Genomic DNA, 23818 nt, shown 5'->3' on the forward strand with positions numbered 1-23818 from the left:
CTTCCTTCCTTCCTTCCTTCCTTCCTTCCTTCCTTCCTTCCTTCCCTCTTTCATTCATTCTTAAAACTTAATTGACTTTACTTCTATTAAAACAGTATCATGGCCAGGGGTGATGGCACATACCTGTAATCCCAGCACTTTGGGAGGCCATGGTGGGTGGATTGCTTGAGATCAGGCATTCAAGACCATGTGGTGAAACCCTGTTTCTTAAAAAAAAAAAAATACCTAAATTAGCTGGGCATCCTGGTGTGTGCCTGTAGTTCTACCTCCTCAGGAGGCTGAGGTGGGAGGATTGTTTGACCCCAAGAGGTTGAGGCTGTAGTGAGCTGAGATCATGCCCCTGCACTCCAGCCTGCGTGACAGAGCGAGATCTTGCCTCAAAAAAAGGGGGTGGTATCATGCTATGTATAGTCTCCAGCACTTTTTTTAACTTACCATTATGAAGATGCTCTGTCTTGTGTGTCATATTTGATTCATTTTGACTGCTGTATTCATACTGCATAATAGTCCAGAGGGGGTGTGTATCCACTGTCTATTTACCCACTCTCCTATTGTTGAAGAGTTTGGTTGTTTTTAGGTGTTTGTAATTGTTAACAGCTGATATGAACATTCTTGTACATACCACCTCCTATTTTTACCTATGAGAGATTATTTCAGGAATAAAATTGCTGGGCCATAGGGATATTAATTTTCAACTTTAGGAGACAATGCCAAACTGTTTTCCAGTTTGTGCATTGATGTGTACTCACACCAGCGATGTCTAAGAAACCCTGTAGATTTCATATCCTCTCTAGCACTTGATATCATCAGACTTTGAATTTTTGTCAACTAAATGGATATCTTATTATAGCTGTAAGTTTGGTTCTTTATGTTCATTGGGCATATTTATTTCCTCTTTTCTGAAATGACTGTTTGTAATGTTTTGTCCGTTTTTTTCTATTCAGTTATTTATATTAAAAATTTGGTAGATATTCTTTATATATTGCTGATACTAATCTTTTGTTGGATATATATGTTTTGAATATATTTTTACAGTTTGTAAGTTTGTCTTTTATTTTCTTTAAGGTATATTTAATAACCAAAAGTTATGAATTTTATGTAATCAAAATCTATTAATCTTTTATGGTCCCTACCTTTTTGTGACTTAGGTAGTCTTTTTCTAACCCATGGTCCAAAAGATACCTATACTATCCAATAAGATATAGAGGTTTTTTTTATTAACATGTAAGACCTTAACCCCTCTAGAGTTGATTCTTTTTAATTTAATGAGGGATTCTGCTTCATCTATTCTTCACCTAATCCATAAAGATTATAATTTTGAAATCTCTATTTACTGAATAATCTCTTCTTATTCCACTGATCTGAGTTGTCACGTGTGTCATACACTGAAGTTTCATAAATGCCTGGGTCTATTTCTAGACTTTTTGTTCTATGACATTGTTCACTCTGTGTGTGTGTGTGTGTGTGTGTGTGTGTGTGTGTGTGTGTGTTTCTCTTTGGATTATTTGTTTATTTATTTTTAATCATGGCTTACTGCAGCCTTGACCACTTGTGCTCAAGCAGTCCTCCCATCTTACCCCTCAGGTAGCTGGGACTACAGGTGTGGGCCAAAGTACTAGGCTAATTTTTAAAAAAGTTTAGTAGGGACTGGGTCTCACTATATTGCCCGGGCTGGTCTAGAACTTCTGGGCTCAAGCTACATCTTTGAATTTTAGACACAGATATACATTCCTGGATTTTAAGTACTCTGGATTTTTCACTAGGTTTTGGACATAGTAAAAACAAGCATTCGTACAGTTCTTCCACGCATCTGGAAGGTTCCTGATGTTGAAGAAGTAAATTTATATCGGATTTTCAACCGAGTTTTTAATCGCTTACTGTGGAGTCATGGCCAAGGGCTGTGGAACTGTTTCTGTGATTCAGGGTAAGTTCTAAGTCATCTTTTATTGTAATCAGTTTTAATATTTTACTATTGAGTTACAGAGGTAGTCCAATAAAATGCTTGAATGATCTTTTAAAATATGGATTTTCTTACTGCATGTAATTTTTAGTACTCAACTATAATTTGTATCAGTTAAGCTGATTTAGATAAGATGATGAATATGAACACAATACCACCTAATTAATTTGAATTCAGTGGAGAGAAGGTAGTCCAATTAAAGAAAATACAAACCAATATCCTTGAAGTTCTTCTGCAGTCACCGTTATGTAACAGACTTCTAAAATTATGGCTATGCTTCACCTCCTCCCCAGAATCCCAGGGCTGCTAAAGCTGCTGTGACTCATTGTCATTTTAGCCTCAATATATCTAAAACTAAACATTCCATGTCCTTTATTCAGAAATGGCTTCCTTTCTTGGCTTCCCTTAATCCTGTTGTTATTGTCTCAGTCATACAAGTTGGATATCACAGGGGCATCTGCATCTTCCTTTTCTCTCACTGTCTTTACTCAGTCATTTGCTAAATCCTATTAGTTTTTCTGTCACATTCCCACATGGCTAAACTAGCTTGTTTCCATTCATTCTTTCAATAATCATCAAGTATTTACTTTTGTGCAAATATTTTGGAGATACAATGTTGAATCCGACAAAAATAATAGCTATATCACTTATTGTGTGAGATGTACTGTTCTAATCACTTTACATGTGTTAAGTGATTTAATCCTCATAACATCAGTTTGAATCAGATTTTATATTATCTCCATTTTATAGATAAGGAAACTGAGGCACAGATAGGTGCTAAGGACCTAGTGGAACTGGGATTTGAACTCAGTTAGCCTTGACCCCAGAGTTCATGCTCTTAACCTATAAACTCTGATGTCTCCAGCAGATGAAGTATGATATATACAAATGAACCATTTGATATGGTTTGGCTGTGTCCTCACCCAAATCTCATCTTGAATTGTAGTTCCCATAATCCCCACATGTTGTGGGAGGGACCCAGTGGGAGGTAATCGAATCATGGGGGTGGTTATCCCCATGCTGCTGTTCTGTTGATAGTGAGTGAATTCTCATGAGATCTGATGGTTTTATAAGGGGCTTTTCTCCCTTTTACTTGGCACTTCTCCTTGCTGCCACCATGTGAAGAAGGACGTGCTGGTTTCCCGTTCTGCCATGATTGTAAGTTAGTTTGTTCCTTCCCTCCCTCCCTCCCTCCCTCCCTCCCTCCCTCCCTTCCTCCCTTCCTCCCTTCCTTCCTTCCTTCCTTCCCTCCTCCTTCTCTCTCTCTCTCTTTTTGGTTCAGATGGAGTCTCACTCTGTTGCGAGGCTGGAGTGCAGTGGCATGATCTTGGCTCACTGTAACCTCCACCTCCTGGGTTCAGGTGATTTTCTTGCCTCAGCCTCCTGAGTAGCTGGGACTACAGGCATGCACCACCATGCTCAGCAAATTTTTGTATTTTAATAGAGATAGGGTTTCACCATGTTGGCCAGGATGGTCTCAATCTCCCGACCTCATGATCCGCCAACCTCAGCCTCCCAAAGGATTCTAAGTTTCTTGAGGCTTCCCCAGCCATGCTGAACTATGAGTCAATTAAACCTTTTTTCTTTGTAAATTACCCAGTCTCAGGTATGTCTTTTTTATCAGCATGAGAGTGGACTAATCATCATTATAAAAGAGCTACAGATGATAAAGTATGACAGGATTTTAGACAAAAGGAACCTTTTTTGGTAAGACAGCTAAGTGAAATGAATAGATTTCTAGGCATTTTTGCTTCCAGTTTTTTGTTTCTTGTCCTAACATCTTACTGTTGGAATTATTTCCTAAAATCTGTAGTGATTTTCCTCCTTTATCATTTAAGTCTAAACTTCTTATCTGCAGATACAAGGCTATCTAGTATGCTGTTTTCTTATTCCCCAGTCTTCCTTCTCATTACTTTCCTACTTGAATTCTGTTCCAGAAAAACAAACTCATTGTTTTTCAGATTTCTTAAAAAAATTGTCACTTTCTTCTTTAGAACTGTTGATGTCATTAAATATCTGATTGGATGGCTTTCTACAACCCAACCTTCTGGTTCCCTCTGTATTATTTGAATCTTATGTAAAGCCCCATACTATACCTACCTCTTCTGTAAAACCTAAACAGACTGTTCCATTCCGAAATGATCTCAGAATGTCTTCCATTTAAATATTTTAGCCATGTGATACAGAATCATTCATATCATCTGGAAACTCAGTCTTTCTTCCGTGTTTTTTTCTTAGCTGCCATTCACCAATAGGGAGACTTAATAAGACACCCTGGGGTGTGATGAAATCTGAGATTAATTTGGGCTATTATTTCTACAGAGACTTAAGTGAAACATTTGAGCTCTGCAGCCCCTTGGTTGATGGCTCTCTGTAAAAGTTCTCCCAATCTGAACTCATAATGGAAATGTTTTTTCTGTTGGTTGATCTATTGGCTTTATGCTGTATATGAATCCCAGCTACTCTGTACCATGGAGAGCAATGAGAAAATCTGTTAGTGAAATCAGTGCTGTGTCTCTGAATCCATAGGTAATCTCCAACACCAGACTCTAAAGATACCCATAAAGTGGTGCTTCCTTGCTTCTAGGGTTCCTCTTTTCTGAACTATTTTGCTAACATACTTTAACTTGATTCAGAATCCTTTTCCCTATCCTTGGTACAATACTGCCTGCCAGTTTCTCTGATGGTATCTATTAGTACTAGTAATCATAGGGATAGTAAGTAGAATTTATTGAAGGCTTACTAAATGTCTGCCATTGTTTTACATATTAAATATTTGTATAATCTCCACAAAAAGTATTTGGAGTAAACTGTTACCCTCATTTACAGATGAGGAAATTGAAGCATAAACAGAGTATATAATTTACGCAGTTTCTCATAGTAACTGTATGAGCCTGTATTTAAATCCAGGTAGTCTGAGTCAAAAGCCCAAGCCCTTAACTCTATGCTTCATTGATGTTCCCTAAAGCAGATTTGCCAATGGTTGCCAAGCTTGTTTTACTGCAGGTCCATAGCATTAGCCAAATCGCTAGCCTGCTATGCCTGGGCAGGTGGGGCAGGAATAGTTTTGAGACCATTTGACTCCACTCTCATCTACTTCTTTCAATTTAGTAGTTTAAAGAGGTGAGTTTAATATCAAATTTTATTTTGCATTAATGAGTTTCTTAGGTTTCCTAAATGTAGTGAAGTCACATAATACTAGTACTATGTGTGTTTGATTCTCAGTTTGGACCCAGAATAGTTCTTCTTTATCCTACGAATCATGCCTTGTCAGTGTACACTCCTTTAACCTTTGGTCCAACAGTCTAACTGTCATGGGGAAAATCTACTCTTCTCAGTTTTTAAGGAATTATTTTAATCTGAAGTTGAACTTTCTTTCACAGTTAGGTGTAAAATCTTAGAAAAATATAATTCAAGTCTTTGATTTTATCCAAGAATCCAAGGCCTTGATTCTTGCTTTTGCCTGTCAACATCCCAAACAATAAAACAAAGTAAGAAAACCATCCCCTGTGTACCTCCAGAAACACCAGGGTAATGTAGATCTTTGTGGTAGGTTTCCCTAGATTGGCCAAGGGGTTTCACTGATGTGTCAAACCGAAAACACTCTTGTTCCTCTTCCAGGCTGCTGATGAGCATGCCCAGTAACCCTTTTATCACATGCAGCATCTTGGGGGTGTTATGATGCCCACATTTGGAATGTGTTCACTTTAAGGAAATAGCTCTTGGAATTTCCATAAATAAGATTATATACCATGTTTTACTGGCATAGAGGAAGTCTGGGGTTCTATGGGACTCAAACTTAGGCCCAAGAGCTAGGGAATAGTGGCTATGGGAAGTGGCATTTCCGCTGAGAGTTACAGGAAGAATAGAGTGGGCTAAAGCCAAGAGGAAAAGGCAGAGGGGGTAATATGGGAGAAAGAATGCATGGTCTGGGAAAGCCTCACTTCCACTCAAAATCCTAATACATAAACCTGAAAGAAGAGAATCTAGCTTGGATTCCCAAGCCAAAAGTATTTTCCTGTGGGGGTTTGACATATAAAAGCTTTTCTTTTAGAATCTTAGGACAAGAAGAAACTTTAAGGAACATTCTAAGACAGCAGTGTATTTCTAGGCTGGATTATGCTTACTTGAAAAGGTATGCATAATGTATGGACTATATAAAATGATGTGAATCTCCCTGTTCTCATGCCACTTTCAATTGGCTGTGTCGTTATACTTTTTAGGTCATTAATCTTTCTGTTGGTGATTACTGTGTTGGTGTGTATAAACTTCAGCAGCCTGGAAGAGGAAAAGAGAGGGACAAGGATGTTTTCTGTTTGAAGCATCAGTAAAACCCCTGGGCCAAACCTAGGGAAATCTACCACAACTTTTCCTTTCTCTGTTCTGCTGCTTAACTTTGGGCTACTCAGTTAGGACTTGTACCAGGGGAGAAACGAATGAATCAGTTTCACTCTTTAGATAACTGCTTTATGAAATGTTTTGATGAGAAAGTGGGATAAAAATTACTGGATTACTGGATAATGTGAGGATTTCTAAGTCTTTGGATTTCATGAATGACTCTCCTTTGTTGCCAGAGGTATTCAGTATTCTATGTCTTACTGTTATATTACTTTAAAAAAGTCATTTAAAGTGATTTCCTTTTATATTTCTGTGAGGATTAGAGAGAGCCAGAAAGAACTTTTTAATCATTTAATTTTTCTTTTTGAATTCACAGATTTTGGTGACCCTATTTCCTTGGAATTTAGATTTAAAAAGCAGGTAGATGGGAACTGGGGTTCTTTGGTAAAAACATTGGTATTTTAGCTATTTTTTTTAACCTCCGTTCGCCTTTTAAAAATACTTCGTGTTGCTAGTGTTGAAAATTGAAATACTGTGGTCTTATAGAGGCATTTCACATCTATTCAGCTATGCCAGGTGCAGGTATGAGTAGGGTATACAGTTGTATATTCAGGTTTCCTTTCTGTAGAGGGGGTACCACTGGCCTAGTGCCAAATTAAATAGGTTGCTTTCATTTTCTTGAGGGTTTTGGTATGTTGAAACCTAAATATGGATTAATATATAGACTAGAATGTAGTCTTGGCTAGTAGTGGTAAATATACACACTGGAAATAAATATGTATCGGACCCTGATTTATATATTTATTTTAAATATTTAAGGGAGAATGAGAGAATGAGAAGCCAAAGCTGGTCATATTATAACTCACATATTATTCAAGAAGTTACATCAGATTTGAGGGGTACAGAAGAAGCTCTTTTAGCTTTCTTCCATTTTGTTCTTTTCCTACCTCTAAAGAAAAATTACCATAATATGAGTCACCTGATAGTAGATCTGATTAAATAGATCCAAAGTCCCAAAAAATAAATATATCCAAGTTGAGAGTAGAGGGTGGTGTTGGAGGTAGACTTTTGTAGACAGAACCAAAATCCCAGCAGAAAGAAAAGTGCTAGGTAGACAATCAAAACACAGGGTTTTTTTGTATGTATTCACATTTATATGAAATTTTATAGGGTCTGCTAAATCAAGTATATTAATTATAAACGTATTCCCTAATTAATTTATTTTTCCAGCATTTTTTGATCAAATTAGGTAAGTAGATTTTATATCTATATCTACATCTGTAAATCTTGATCAATGCATGTGTTATATCTAGTTTTTCTTCTATTTAGCAATAATTAAAATTTTGTTTTTACAGTTAACTATCAAATTACTGTTTCTTAAATTAAAATAACTTTTTTGTTTGACAATTTAAAAAAGCGGTATTTTAAAAGCCCATTATATTTAGTCCGGAACATTTCAGAACACTGAAGAAAATTTGTTTCTTTCAATTAGCTCATTTGAATCTTACTCCTATTAAGAAAACCTCTCATTCCTTGGTGACATGCTATTTGTGGCCACGTTTCTCTGAAAAAATAAACAGCCATTCTAGTAAAAAATTCATTTCTGTTTCTAAGGCATTTTTTAAAAATTCCAAATATATCAAATATCTACAGAAGGTTGAAAGTGGAGTCATTGTGTTTCCCATTGGGAAGTTCACTTCTTCAGGAAAATATTGTTCTGAATACTTTTTCCTTTCTGAAAGTCTGTGCTTTTCTCTCTGAGGGTTATGTGAATTGGTTTATGTAAAATGAGATGTGAATCATTACTAAGTCTCAAACCAGACTTTCCCCTGGAGGCTTGAAGAGTTTCAAGGAATAAGTGTGAGGAATAAATCTTTCTTTCTGTGTGTGTGTGTGTGTCTCTCTCTCTTTTTCTCTCTCTCTCTGTCTCTTTCTCTTTTCCTGGTGGTAAAGTAGTGAGGTATTTTCTGATGTAAACCATAATGCCGTAATGGTAAACTTAGGAATTGTTCACACACGCACACCCGTACCCACACCCACACATACCACCACAAAATTGAAGGAAGTATCTACCATTACCTGCTTTGGAATAAGCTGAGTGCAATGAGGGAGGAGGCATACTGCTTCTGGCATTGCAGTAGTGCAGTACTTGTTAAGATAGCATTACTTCTAGCACACAGAATCTGTGCTCCAGGATTATCATAGATATAGTTTTGTCTAAAAGTGTTTTGCAAGGGATGGTCACAATCAAGGTATTAAGCTAAATTCTCCTAGTGAAGAGAGATCAACAATTGTTTCAGCAACTTTTTATTTTTATTTTTTTGAGACAGAGTCTCGCTCTGTCGCCAGGCTCCAGGCTGGAGTGCAGTGGTGCGATCTTGGCTCACTGCAACCTCCGCCTCCTGGGTTCAAGCAGTTCTCTTGCCTCAGCCTCCTGAGTAGCTGGGACTACAGGTGCGCGCCACCATGCCCAGCTAATTTTTTTTTTGTCTTTTTAGTAGAGAGGGGTTTCACCATGTTGTCCAGGATGGTCTCGATCTCTTGACCTCGTGATTGACCCACCTCGGCCTCCCCAAGTGCTGGGATTACAGGCATGAGCCACCGTGCCTGGCCTCAGCAACTTTTTAATCATTTTGAGGGATCATTATTAATGTTAAGGTAAATACAGATTCCGAGAAAGCCTAAATTCCAAGAATACTTAATTTTTGAGAAATTAGCTCAGTATTTAATTTTACAAATACCTTAATATAGAGTAACTACATTTTTTAAGAGGTGTTGGAAAACTCTCCTATTACCCATCCAGGGTTGGCAACTTTAAAAGCTTTAAGAACAAATAGTGCTGGGCGTGGTGGCACATGCCTATAGTCTCAGCTACTTTAAGGCTAAAGTGGGGGAGGATCACTTGAGTCCAGGAGTTGTTTGAGGCTGTAGTGCATCATGATTATGCCTGTGAATAGCCACTGTATTCCAGCCTGGGTAACATAGTGAGATTCTCTCTCTCTCTCACACACACATGCACGTGCGTGCGCGTGCGCGCGCGCGCGCGCGCACACACACACACACACACACACACACACACATCGTATATGCATTTGATGTTGTGTTTCTTTAATATAAAGATTAATTTCCTAATTGATACTTACTATATAACTTTAAACCATTCATAGTTATTGCAAATGTATGAGGTCATTTCTATTTACCTTACTGGTTTGTTGCTAGGGAAGTGATACAGCTGGTTGTCATTTTTAACAGAAAAAAATGAGATCATGTCTGTTTCCATGCCAACAGATCCTCTTGGGAGAGTATATTCAATAAAAGCTCGGAGGTGGTGACTCCTTTGCAGCTCCAGTGTTGCCAGCGTCTGGTAGAACTTTGTAAACAGTGCCTGCTAGTGGTTTACAAATATGCAACTGATACAAGAGGATCACTCTCAGGCATTGGTCCTGACTGGGGTAATTCCAGGTACTTGTTCACATTCTCTAACCCTTGAGAGTTTTATATAAAGTAATGCTAAAACACAGTTTGAAATTGAGAGTGCTTTTTTATTTATATGACTAGGAAAAAAGCTAAAGACTGAAAATTCATACATGCTATTATCTACAAAATATTTTTAATCAGTACAGTCTTTACCTTTAAGGGATTGAACAAGGACAGCAATCACAAATATAAAGGTGATAAAACATACTTGAAAATGAAGTTATTTGACTTATATACTTTCACATTCAAAAGTTCAGAGCAAGAGCATCCAAAATTTGGTAATATGTTTAACTTTTGTTCTCCAATAGAGTTATTTCAACATTTATCCTTGAGCCTACTACAGTTGGGAAGATACCTTTGGTTTCATTTTTATTGTTCAATTTACTTCTGCTATTTCCTTCATTACCAAATATGTAGAAGGTAAAATTTTGTCAAGCTATTTGATAAATGAGTTTCATAAATTAACAGTTGAAATAGTTTTCCAAAAAACATGAAAAACAATATTGCTTTTAAGCTACAAAAATACAGAGTAAAGAAAGTACCCTTTAGCATTTCTCAAGACAACTGTACTTCCCATTAAAAATAAAGATGAATATGTAACTTTAGTTTTAGTATTTGTAAGATGTAGTGCTATTTAGGATAGAAGAAATTAAGCCATGACGTTGAAAAACTAAGCGAGAGTCAAAAAAGTCAGTGAATAGTTAAATAAACAATGAGGGTTGGGCATGGTGGCTCATGCCTGTAATTCTAGCACTTTGGGAGGCCGAGGCAGTCCGGGCATGGTGGTGCATGCCTATAATCCCAGTTACTTGGGAGGCTGAGGCAGGAGAATTGCTTGCACCTAGGAGGCAGTGATTGAGGTTGTGATGGGCTGAGATCACAGCATTGCACTCCAGCACTTCAGCCTGGGCAACAAGAGCGAAACTCCATTTCAAAAAAAAAAAAAACAAAAAAAACAAAAATGAGGAAAATGGAACCACTATAGCTTGGATTTTCTTTTCTTGAAAACACCTAGAAATTGATCTGTTTATTTTAAAAAGTCTCAGGGAGTATAATAAAGCTAACTTTATTGCAAATGTGACCTGTAACAGCAGAGTGGCTCAGAATATTTTTAATAGAAAGTAATAAGAAACATTTTAAATATTTGTTTGTCTTGGATTCTGTCATTGTAATGTTACGGGACATTTAACCTGTTTTTACTCTTCTACAAATAGAAGCTGGTTGATCACAATAATAGTAGTGGTAAAAGTAACCATTAATAAAAATATTTAAATATCAAAGTTATATTCTGCAGTTTTAATGGTTTGACTGGAGCAAATTATTGCAATAAAACTCTTAATACTTTTCATTAATACTTTTGTATGATTTAAAAGAATGATAGCCATTGTTTGGACATCATACCATATAAATGAAGAACCTTCTTGTTAAGGGGTGATACTCTGGGAGCATGGTCAAGAAAATCTTAAATTTCAGTCTAAGAAGGAATTCCTTGAGACTCTTTAATATCACTCCTACAATTCTAGATTTCACAAACTAATTTCTGTTGATGGATCTTGTAGCTTTTGTGGGTACACAAAATAGAATGAGTCTTCTTGGTTACATTGGAGGATAAAGGTATGCTTTACAGTTGCTTCAGACTTTTTTATTTTCTTCCTCTGCTGGTGGTCAAAAGAGATACTCCCATCCATGGAATCTTGACTTCTGGATTTCTGACAAATGGCCAGGATGGCCCCAGTGTTATGATGATAATCATTTTGAGATGTCAGTAAATACACTTTCATTCCTGCCAAAGTTCAGAACCATTTGATAGAGAAATACTGGAGTTAGACATATGGTCATCATCTGTTATTCTGTTACTCTACAGTGCTATTACTGATAAAAGTTACAATGGGGAACATGGTGTAGATGTGAGCCAAGTGAGTTTTCTAATAATGAATTTTGGAATTAAACTTACCTATCCAGTCAAAGGGAGAGCAGAATCAATGCAAACCTTCCACTGTCATTAGCCCATAAAGTCTAGTTCCTTTAACATTGGCCGGAGAGTAAGAAAAGATGCATCCTCTCTGCAGAAAGGCAGAGCCAGAAAGACAAAAGAGGCTGAGCCAAGCATGCCTGTTTTCTTCTTTTAAATCCACAAATCAGATAATTTGGTTCTGGTAAGAGGCTAGGAAGTTCACAGTAGTGAAATTCTTCTACACTGGAATGCAAGGAGCAAAGGGAAGTAAACATTTCTCCCTAATATCTAGCTGTTAAAACCCAAGTTAATGTCACATTAATTTAACAACATGTAAAAAGTGGCCATATTACTTTTCCTCATAGTAAGAAACAGACTCTTTAGCATTTTACTTAAATGTAGAAGTCACATTCTACATTGTATTGTAGAATAAATTGTAGAAGATTGACACATTTTATTTATGAAGTATACTTGATAATATGAATTTATATTTATAATATTTATAGATAAATGTAAATATACCTAATATAAATAATTTATGAGGTACACCTAAATAATTTATGAGGAGATTTAACTTTGGTTAATTTGTTTATAAAATTAAAACAGATGGAAAATAGAACTAACCTCAGACAGGGTTATGGACCAGGTTTATCTTCACCAAAGATCTACAGGATATTTCTTAAGGGGATTTAAAGAGTATATGGCATCTATTACATGGAATAGAGTGGCCTTCAACTTTGCAGCCTCAGAAAAAAAAATATATGCATACCAAATGAAAAGACATTTCTCAGAGGTGGACTTATAATAACTTTGAGCAAATAGAACTGTGTATCTAAAGCTAGGTGGTCAGTTAGAAATACACATATATCTCTCCAGGATACTAGAGTTCTTGAGACCTGCTCAATATTCTACTGTACATAGGCTTAATTGGGAAGCTTTGAGATTTCTGCCACTTTTGAGCCTCAGCATTTCTGGGTTTCTACCTTTCATGTGCCAAGCTTTCACATAAGTTCATTTCATGAGGAGTTCCATAGCTAAAACACATTTTAAAAACCACCAAGTTAGCATTTCTGCTTTTGGTAATAGAACATTAAGTATTTGGATAAATCCTGCGTCTGATGGTAACTAGAAAAGCTGTACAAAATACCACATTTGCTCGAAAGTACTTGTTAACCTGGTACCTGTTAGTGAGTACTTGTTAGTGCCAAGCAGTGCTTTTGACAGTCTTGTGGGCTGAAGGGATAAAATAGGAGTTCAGGGTCTGCCAAAGATGGGGGCTGTTGTCAACACTCTAGATTCCTAGGAATAACAATGCTCGAGATGGCTTGCAAAGCAAAAGATGACAGAAATGAAAAGGAGATAAATTTACAACGCTTGAGGAAGATTTAGTAATCATTTCTCAGAAGAAACTCAGTAAAGACATAAAATTTTTAACAATAGAATTAACAGACTTAACTGTCATATATAGAAGTAGATGTATTAACTTCAGAATTCAGTATATCAGGCACAATAGGAAATTTTACAAAATCAACCATATAGTGGAATTAAAAAAAAAAAACAAATTTCAAAGATTTCAGAAGATTGAAATTATACAGAGAACTTTTTCTGACCAAATGCCTTTAAGCTGGAAAACAATAGAAAAATATAAACAGAAAAATCTATGCTTTGGAAAGTGAAAAAATATACGTTTAAATAATCCATGAATCAAATAAGAGATTATAATGGACATAAGAAAATATTTTGAACTGAGTGATAAAGCTATTCGAAATAAAACTTGCAGAATATGGCTAAACCAGTAATATAGGGATATTTATAGATTTAAATGAATATATTAGGAAAAAGGAAAGGCAAACATTAAATCTAAGCATTCATTTTTAGAGGTAACAAAATAGCATTTAAATAAACCCAAAGAATACAGGAAAAAAATAAATAATAAAAATAGAAGAAATTAATGACATAGTGAAACAAACATAGAATAAAGAAGATAAACACAGCTAAAAGCAGATTTTAGAAAATACTAACAAAATTGATAAACACCTGGTGAGACTGATAAAGAATGTCTCATAGATCAGAAAATAGAATAGATGTTACTAGAGGTAGGAAGGAAGGGAAGATGAGGCTTTAGTACTTAAAGGATAAGGAGCTTCTGTTTGAAATGATGAAAATGTTCTGACATTAATGGTGATGGTTACACAACATTGTGAATGTACTTAATGCACTGAATTGTACAATTAAAAATGGTAAGAAAAACACTAATAGTACATTTCATGTTACATATTTCATTACAATATAAATATTTTAAAAACACAGGACAAATATTCTGATGAACTTTATTTACCCTGAATTTTCCAAATGGGGTCTTAAAATTATTCTGGGGAAATTAGGGGTCTGGTCTTAACTCCAGGAAGAGGAAACAGAAGGTGAGTATAGCTTATGTTTTCAGGTTTAATTTCTACCAGTCTTGAAATGCCTCATATTCTAGAGACCCTCCACGGTCAGCAATAAATTGGTACACGAAAGACAGACTAATTCTGTATCAATCAGTAATTACATAAATACGAGCTCTATGTTTGTATTTAATATAATGGTTATGTAAAGATGTACAGACCTGCCTTAGGGATGAGAAGGATGAGGAGTGAGGCTATGAAACAAATAGGGTAGTCTGAGGTATTTCTCCTTGACATGAGTTAGCAATGAGCCATTTTGGGTAGAAAAGAAAGTAAAGAATAAGGTAGAAAAATAAAAAATAAAAAGAAAGTAAAGAATAAGGTAGAAAAATAAGCTGTACACTTACCACATTTTTTTTTTTTGGTGCTTTACACAAATTCTCTAATCTGTAAGCCCACTTCCTTGAGATAGTCTTCTTGATTTAAAAAAAATCAAATTATTTAACTTCATTGCAAGGAACATTTCAAAAACAATCATCAATGTTCAGCTAGTGTGGGATCTCCCAAGACATATTAATGGAGATATTAAGGTAAATAATCCATTGTATTTCTCTGCAACACTTTAAAATATCCTACAGCACTTGTATTAGGGATGCAAAGTATTTCTTCTAATGTAATTTTATATGCTTTTTCTTAGTTCATGCTGAACTTCTTTTCAAGTCTTAAAAAAAAGTTTCATATTTTTCTGTGCTATTAAAAAGTTTAGGTTTGTGGCATGATAATCTTTCTGCTTTCTAGATTATTTTATACTTCATATTTCTGGGAAAATGAGTATAATAATTATACCCATTAGTTTTAAAACGGAAATTAATATACAAAGATAATTATGTAGAATTGTCTTGACAATATAGTGTGGTTGCTAGGAGCTCTGCTGCTGGAGCTAGCCTGCATGGATTTGAATTCTGGCTCTGCCACTTACTAGGTAGGAGACCCTGAGCAAGGCATTTGACCCTGGTATGCTTCATAAAGTCTATTTGTCTGTAAAATGGAGCTGACAATAATATCTACCACATAGAATTGTTATGAGAACTAAATGAGTTGATATCTGTAAAGAAATTACAATAGTGCTGGGCACACAGAAAACACTATTTAAATATTTGTTCTGTAAAACAGTGTAAGTTAATTGTGATCCTGGACATTTTGCTTTTATTTTTTCATGTGCAAAATCCTGATTTTTATCTCAAAAGTATATGTAAATGAAATGTCAATAGTAACTATTGCTTGGAAAGTCTTTGAAAGAAAGTTGGTAGAAGTTACTGTTTACTGTGTAATTATCAGTACTATCAGAATGCATCTTCAATAGAAGGTAGAATAACTCTTAACTAATATGAACAGTGGATTTTGATCAAACACCTTGTTTTCTTTTGCAGCTTTGCCCTAGATAGGAAGGATAGCTTTTTCATGGCAGAAGATATCGGATCAATCATCACGACCCCACCAATTGTTGACATAATAATTAATCCATATAAATTACCCAAGTGATATTAAGAAAATAATTTATATAATCTATGATGTGAGAAATCACTTGTTTCATTATTCATCACCTGTAATGCAATTTTGATTTAATTTAGTTTGTTTTATATTATTTTACTGCTCTATTAACTTAATGATTTGAGTAATTACAGTTTGTGATATTAGGTAATAGGTTTAGAAGATATTATTAGATAATTCATGATAAAATGTTTATGGATATTATAGAAAGTTCTGCTATTTTAACCTGAATGCTGCGTATAGTTTGATTATAATGAATTTCTTTTCTTTCTACATAATTCATATAAAACAACTATAAATATAATTTTCCATTGATACAGAATTATCATAGTTATCAGTATTATTTAACATAGAATAGACAGCTAATAGTGCCCTAGGCCCTCCGTTTTTCATGTATCTATGGGAGTATGATACTGTCCCTGGAGGATTCTAATGTCAAATGAAGAAAATAAAAGATTTGATTCCGTACCATGTTTATTTCCCAAGACTACTGCTAATTACAAATCTCCTTATATTCCTGCTTCTGCTCTTGGAAATTCCTCATAAGTGTCTTTGTCCTGACTTTATAGCATTTCCTTCTCATCATTACTAGAACTTACACTTTGAATAGTGTTGTTTTCATTTGTTCATGTGGATTTCCTTGACCATTTCTCTCTAAACATATATAGATTGGACTGGCCTAATGCTAATTAAGATTTTTCACAGGAAAACAGCTTCTATAGGTACACAATCTCTTACTTGCAATTCCTAATTTCCAAAGCTTTGAAAACTTGAAAAATCCGGTAACCCATTTGAGACCATCCTGGCTAACATGGTGAAACCCCGTCTCTACTAAAAATATATAAAAAAAATTAGCCAGGTGTGGTGGCACTCGCCTGTAATCCCAATTACTTGGGAGGCTGGGCAGGAGAATCGCTTGAACCCGGGAGGCAGAGGTTGCAGTGAGCCAAGATCATACCACTGCACTCCAGCCTGGGTGACAGAGTGAGACTCCATCTCAGAAAAAAAAAAAAAGGTAACTCATGTGCTGGCAAATCTGACCTGAATTGACATGAAATTATTTGTAGTCTTTGTCTGATTTATTGTGAATATTAATACATTTTACTACAGAAATGTAAATGGTTTGTGTACAAGATGCTGCTCCAAGGCCCTGATGGAGGTGTTATACAGTAATATACATATTAGTATATAATATAGTATATATAATGCATTATAGTGTCTTTCTAAAATCAGAAAAAAAAAAAAACCCACATATTTTGAAATACATTTGGCTGCAAGGGTTATATGCAACCTGTAATCATGGTTGTTTTTCATATTCTGTAATCATAAGCACTCTATGGCCAAAGAATATAAAATTTATATTCCTATTAGGAATGTTTAACTTTTTCTATTAGATTACCTGTAATAGTAATAATACATCAATGATCTATTATTAAATTATAATCAGTGGTTCTGCCTCCCTTGAAACAAACAGTTATTGTTAATATGGCTAGTCAAATTCTCAAATCACATGTTTTAAAGCAATATTTGACTGGCTCCACATATTACTTCCAAGGACTGGTGATGAATTCTAAATTAACATTAGCCACATAAACAGTTTCACAGCATTTGAGCACGATGGCTCTTTATGGGAAGTCTTGGGATACTAACATCATATATTGTATCTATATATGATTCTTCTCTCCTTTTCTACAGTCTGGGGGAGGAAATCTTTTTATATGAATTGCATTTTTGTTACAGTAACATTTCTTATATAGAATATGTAAATTGCTAACCACATAATCCTTTAGTGAGAGAGTTAGTTATAATTTGCTTGTACAAATCTAATTTGTTAACTATCATTTTTAGGTATTTACTACCAGGGAGTACCCAGTTCTTCTTGAGAACACCGACTTACAACTTGAAGTACAATTCACCTGGAATGACCCGCTCCAATGTCTTGTTTACATCCAGATATGGCCATTTGTGAAACAGAAGGGAAGACTGCCATTGGTTATACATAATAGCAATTCATTTTTTTCCCCTGAAGTTGAACATGCAAAGAACATGACCATTAAGTGCTGTTTTATGTATATAAGACATATATATGTGTGAAAATATATACACATATGCACTCAAATAACATATATTTATTATATTAAATAATATATGAAAGAAGAATTAGCAGAACATGGAATATAAGACTTAACCTTTCTGGAAATGTAATAAACCATGTTAAAATTGTTTACACAAATATGTGAATGTCTAGAACTTGCTAGGTTTATAATTAATTCCTTCCTACTAGAAATGTTATTTTTGCTGCAGAGTATATAAAAAAATTGATCTTGAAGATCCCATTACAGTGTTAAATTATTTTCTAGATAACATGCCTTTTGACATGAAAAAGGGTTTAGTATAATACCTTAAAAATTCTCATATATACTAGCCATTTTAAATGAAACAAAAAGATTTAGAAACCTGGTGTTGCTAAGATTAAGACATTTAAAATGGGTTTATCATTACTATAGCACACTGTAAAGTACTAGAAAATTCATAACCTGATTCTCCAACCTTTTTATTTCTCTCTGTGGAAATTTAGCTGCTTGTAATAACATAGATTTTCGGTAAGGATCTAGTGAGATCTATTATGATCTAAAATGGAAGACAGGCTGGGGGCAGTGGCTCATGCCTGTAATCCCAGCACTTTGGGAGGCCGAGGTGGGTGGATCACCTGAAATCAGGAGTTTGAGACTCGCCTGGTGAACATGGTGAAACCCTGTCTCTACTAAAAACACAAAAATCGGCCATGGTGGTAAGCATGTGTCATCCCAGCTACTTGTGAGGCTGAGACAGGAGTATCACTTGAACCTGGGAGGCAGAGGTTGCAGTGAGCCAAGATTGTGCCATTACACTCCAGCCTGGGTGACAAGAGTGAAACTCCACCTCATAAATAAATAAATAAACAAATAAATAAAATGAAGATAAAAATAAATAAAATAGAAGACAATCCAGTGGGTTAAAAATAAAATGTAAACTTTCATTTTTACTTTTCATAGAGAATCACATAAAGGAACAGAAAATGGTGGTAACAAAATCTTTCTATATGGTTTTTATGTTTTATACCACTCATTTTTATTTGGAAAGTGTATCTTTGATGGGTTTAACATATGGTTAAATTCAATTTCTCCTGTTTTGCAGAAGTAGAAGAGCTGACATTTTAGTGTCATAGGATAATGAGACAAACTTATTTTTATAAATTGTTGAAACCAACTTATATTGTAAAGTCTAATACAGTAGTTTCTCATTGCACCATAGAAAACAATTAAAGGATTGTGAATAGAATATTTTAATTACCACATATTACAACTCATCAATATACCCTTGAGGGTTTTTTAAAAAATCAAAACAGAGAACGAAGTGTTCTTCTTGTCCAAAATTATTATGCAAAAGCTTCATAGCAGTTCCTTTTCTTGAATACAGTTTTTAAAACCAAGAATGAGCTTTCAGTTTTCCATAAAAATATAAACAGCACTACCTTGACATTGAAATCATTAGTGCAACCATCACTTCTTAGAATTTATTTAAACTTCCTCCCTCAACAGTTTTATTTTCTCCCAGCTGCTAATTATTTTCCAAATTCATGAATGTTTTACCTCCTTTTTCTGTTATAAAAGCTATTTCAAGAAATGGCCCCAAAGCAGGAGAACTGAGAGGGGCAAGTTGGCCTGGTTTAATTCACAGCCGGAATAATTGGCAACCCAAAGTTATAAGTTAGATGTATTTTGCTTTTCAAGCCATCTTCTGAGTCTTTTTTAGGCTGAAATAATTTGTTTCTTTCCTAAATTATTGCTAGCTACTTGATTCTTTATGACTACCTAACATCCATATTTGGTACTTTTCCTACTTGCATTCATCCCAAAGAAGACTGCTATTTTGTGGAAGAAGAGAATAAGGGTATCAGAATGAAGGAAATTACAGTGACTACATTGTTTATGACTCCATTTTGTAAATTCTTAAATATGTTACGGATTTTTTAGAAAAAATAATGCCAAAATTGGGATACTACAGAATCACCTAAGAATGATCAACAAGTAATAAGTCTTCAAGGAGTTCATTTTTCTTTTAAATTCATGATTTGGCCCATATATATATATATAAAGATATATATATCTATCTTTAAGTGTCTATGATATCGGCCCAGTTTGCCACTCATTTTGCATTATCTTAAATCACAAATGGTTACTTTGTTTGCTAGAGTGTGTGCTTTGCAACTTTTGTACAAGAGCAAAATTTTTATTTAAAACAAAAAATAAGAATGTCCATCACTAGGAGAAATGCTCTTCCCAGAAAACACAAACATACTCACATATGTAAACATACACAAATTTAAACTCTGAGAGTAAATTTAAATACATCAAACTACCCAACAAATTGATTTCAACAAGTACATTTCATTTCTCTAGCTACTTATATCTGGCCTTATTTTGAGAGTTCAAATTTTATTGCCTTCATTTGCCTATTTAGACTGATCTAGTTTCATATGATGAAGTTGCAAATAAAAGCCTTGTGTTCATTATTTATATATACTACCTGGTATGCTATGGGCTATGTCTGCTGTAGTGCTCTTCCCTAATGAGCAACTAAGAAGAAAAGACACAACAATAAACCATGGTAGTCCCGGGAGGCCATCGAAATGTTTTAGAGGTATAAATTATTTCCCAGTTTTTATTATAAATTTTTTATTCATAGGTTAAAACATATCGGTGTAAGTGATGGTACAGGTCTGACTCCCTTTTCTAGGAGAGAAAATAGCTTTATCTGAAAACTCCAAAAGCGACTTAATCTTACCAGAGGTTTTTAATAGGGGAACTTGGCTTACTTACAAGGAAAGCATATTTTTATTCTGCTGTAGAAAAACAATATCCCTGCTCATTCAGTAAATTTAAGATTGGAATGCTTTCTAGAACTGGGCAAGATTTGAATAATTTCTAGAATTGTCTAAGAAGCAACCTTTTTATTTTAAATCATTACCTACAGATATAGTCTGAGACTGCAAATTAGTTTTCACTTGTATAATCCAGCATTGTAGATTAGTTACCATTCACTCTATATAATTTATTGAAGGAACTACTGTGATTCATATTTTGATTAATTTTACTAGCAACAAATTTTTATTTTAGTGGCATTGCATTTACCTTAAATATTTAAAAATGAAGTTGTAACAGGATCAAATATAGAAATGGCAATGGCAACTCAGCCTGGAACATAGTTGAATGTTCTTGATTATCTGTAAGATGCAAAGAACTTTACAAATTTTATCATATGTCAAAATTATATCTAAATACACAAACAGTTTCAACTGTTTCTTCCTCCCTAAAACTAAAATCAAACCAAACCCAAATGAAGAAACCTAAACTTCTTTTCATCTAATATTTATACCCAACTAGGTAATAATAGCTTCTAGACATCAATAAAAAGATTTCATTTTAATTCTCTTTTTAATTTGTAAAGGATATGAGTATGGAATTTTGTATGTAACTTGAAATTTTAGATGTTTTAATAATCCAAATACTTTTTTCTTTAGGATGTCAAAGTACTAATTGTTTAAAAAATTTCTTTAGCTCTAAACATATACATTACTTTTTCAAAAGTGTCAATGATTGATAGCTGCAGAAATGCCATTATTTGATTTTTCTGTAAAACATTGATTCATTCTTAAATATATATTCTTTAAAAAAATAATAAATACCTCAAGAGTGACAGAAAACTTTCCTTTTCTGTTCTGTGATGCTAATTTAAACTTTGAGTCTTAGTTTACATGGTTCTAGGGGTTAAATAATGAAATGTATAACTGTACAATTAATTGTGTTCCTGTAACCTGATGATTTTTTGAAAATTTGCTTTTCTCTTTAAATTAAGAAATTTAAATTTTCAAGGGCCATATTGGTTATCTAACTATTTTGGGCTAATGTTGACTTATAAATAAATAAAAATTTAGAAATATATTCATGATGACAATTTTGTTACACTGCTTATTCTTTATTTATTTATTCTTTTTTAGTTCAAAGGTGAAATTTTGACCTTTGTATTAACAAAGCCAAGAAAAGAGAAATCCTACCTTTTAGACATCGGTTTTCCTTGCATTTTATGGTGGTGTGGTTTTGCCTCAGCAATAATAAAACATAGATAAAATATGTTGTTGCATCAAGTTCAGTTTGTCTGCTGAGCTTTTTTTTAAGAACCAGGTTGAAGTCTCTATGCCTAAAAATGCATTAATTGTCTGGATCCATATAAAGCCAGATACATGGCTATAAGTAAGTCTTGCAACCAAAACTGGTATATTAAAATTTACTGCACATTTTGAGATTGCTGCCATTTTTTGGTCCTTTTTGGGCCTTGTCATAAATGGGTATATGGTATACTGAGGAAAAATTATTCAAGTTAAACACATGCTACATAAACTGTGCTGTATTATCTAAGTAGAACTATAATTAATGGACCAAATAATTCCTAAATTAGTAAGAAGGCTTCCCCTACAAAAAAGTGAGATAACACTGATATTTCTGTTTCAAAGGCTAACAGCAATTCTTGGTCCTGATCTATTCAATTCATACAATAACTACTGTACATGCTAAAACATTTGAATATTAATGGATTTGCCGAAGATTCTGGGTGTGAGGATTAGCTTGAAAGCAATACATTTGCTAACATAAATCATGACTCAAATTATCCCCATGTGCTTTACTACCTGTATATGAATGCAAATGCTGTTACAGAAAATGTGCTTGAAATGTCAATACAGTGTGCAATTAGCGTTGCATTGCCATGCTCTAGCATGTGATTATCTGTATGGTGAAGTTATTTTAATTACTCCAGTATGTTACTATAATAAAAAAAAGTTTAACGTAAGAAAACTACAGTATGTCATCAAATGCTTATTTCTGATTTACACACACGCGTGCGCACACACACATACACGGTTTTTTGTAATAGAAGAGATTGACTCCCAATTAAGGTTTCAGAGTGATGAGATATGTTTTTACAGAAATTTTTACTGTGTACAGACTGCAATTGCACTATGGGGATAACTTTACCTGCTGTTAAAGTAGGTCAAGTCAACAAAATTGGTGTCAACTCCTCTCATAAATAGCTTGAAGGCCAGCTGTTCTAAAATTTAGAAATTACATTTTTACATCTTTCTAGCATCATGGATTATAGCAAAAGTATTACTAATGTGATTAGAATTATGTCAGCATCTCAGCTATGAAGTTGATTTTTTTCAGTAACTTACAATGTCGTCATTGTTAAAACTTAGAACACTAAGCCTCAACAAAAACAAAAACATATCATATTGCTATTTGTGCCATTGTTCTTTAGGATGATTATGTATAAAGTATCTGGAATAGTTTTCCTTTTAAAAAAAGATGCATTTTGGATAAAATTTAGGAAATTGGAATGTTCATGTCATATGCCTTGCTTTTTGGAATTGATAACCAAATGGTATAACGATTGACTCTTAAATATATTTTTAAAAATTCATTATTATTTTTATAAAGTTAAAATATTCTATACAGGCTTTTAAAGTTGAATTGATTTTTTTCAGTGGCTGCTAAAGATGAGGCCAATGTGGGTAGTTTGCTATCTCCCTATTTTATAAAATAATTTTAATTATATATATATAATTTCATTTTTAATTGAATGAAAATCTTTTTAAAATTATAATCTTGAATAATTTGAAGTTTTAGAAAACTATATGGTACCTTAAAAATAAACATTTGGTTCTTTTGTAGTGAGTAAGATAATCTTTAACTTGGAGAGAGTTATCTTTTAATGATTATTCATCAGGTATGTATACAGTATGGTGACAATGATGCCTGTTGCCATGGTCAAGTAAATTTGGAAAACACTGGGTATAAAAGTGGAATGTGTTTCTCTCAGTACTTCAAAGAGTCTTTAGTATCCTCAGATACATTGAGATTTTTCCAGAAAGGGACAGGAACATGCATCAGTTCCCAAAATTTCACCATAGTATCTTTTATTGCAGTGCATCTCCCAGGACTAGACTTCTATTGAGCACACATTGGAATACACCAAAATTCTCAAATTCATTCACTAATAAAGTAATCAAAACATTTAATCATGTATTTATCAAATATACACTGGTGGTATAAA

At 34.2% G+C, this 23818-nt stretch overlaps 1 protein-coding gene and 1 long non-coding RNA gene across 3 annotated transcripts in view; both read left to right on the plus strand.

Annotated features, from left to right (window-relative positions):
• The window catches only part of TTLL7 (tubulin tyrosine ligase like 7), a 122925-nt gene extending 103008 nt beyond the window's left edge, over window positions 1-19917 (plus strand). The window contains exons 19-22 of one of the 2 annotated variants that reach the window (XM_032296451.1): window positions 1764-1924; window positions 9587-9760; window positions 14040-14149; window positions 17516-17575. In XM_032296451.1, the coding sequence (XP_032152342.1) occupies window positions 1764-1924; window positions 9587-9760; window positions 14040-14127 (423 nt within the window). In that variant the 3' untranslated portion in view covers window positions 14128-14149; window positions 17516-17575. Of the gene's footprint in view, window positions 1-1763; window positions 1925-9586; window positions 9761-14039; window positions 14150-17515 lie in introns of both variants that reach the window. The other variant, XM_032296450.1, reaches the window with a different exon arrangement.
• On the plus strand, window positions 14156-14599 carry LOC116563769. Its single transcript, XR_004274557.1, has 2 exons — window positions 14156-14460; window positions 14499-14599. It is a non-coding gene; the product is annotated as an uncharacterized LOC116563769 (long non-coding RNA).
• Window positions 19918-23818: the final 3901 nt, after the last annotated feature.

This window comes from Sapajus apella, unplaced genomic scaffold (genome assembly GCF_009761245.1).
Source record: "Sapajus apella isolate SASKATOON/1434 unplaced genomic scaffold, GSC_monkey_1.0 scaffold36, whole genome shotgun sequence".
In the NCBI taxonomy this organism is placed as follows: Eukaryota; Metazoa; Chordata; class Mammalia; order Primates; family Cebidae; genus Sapajus; species Sapajus apella.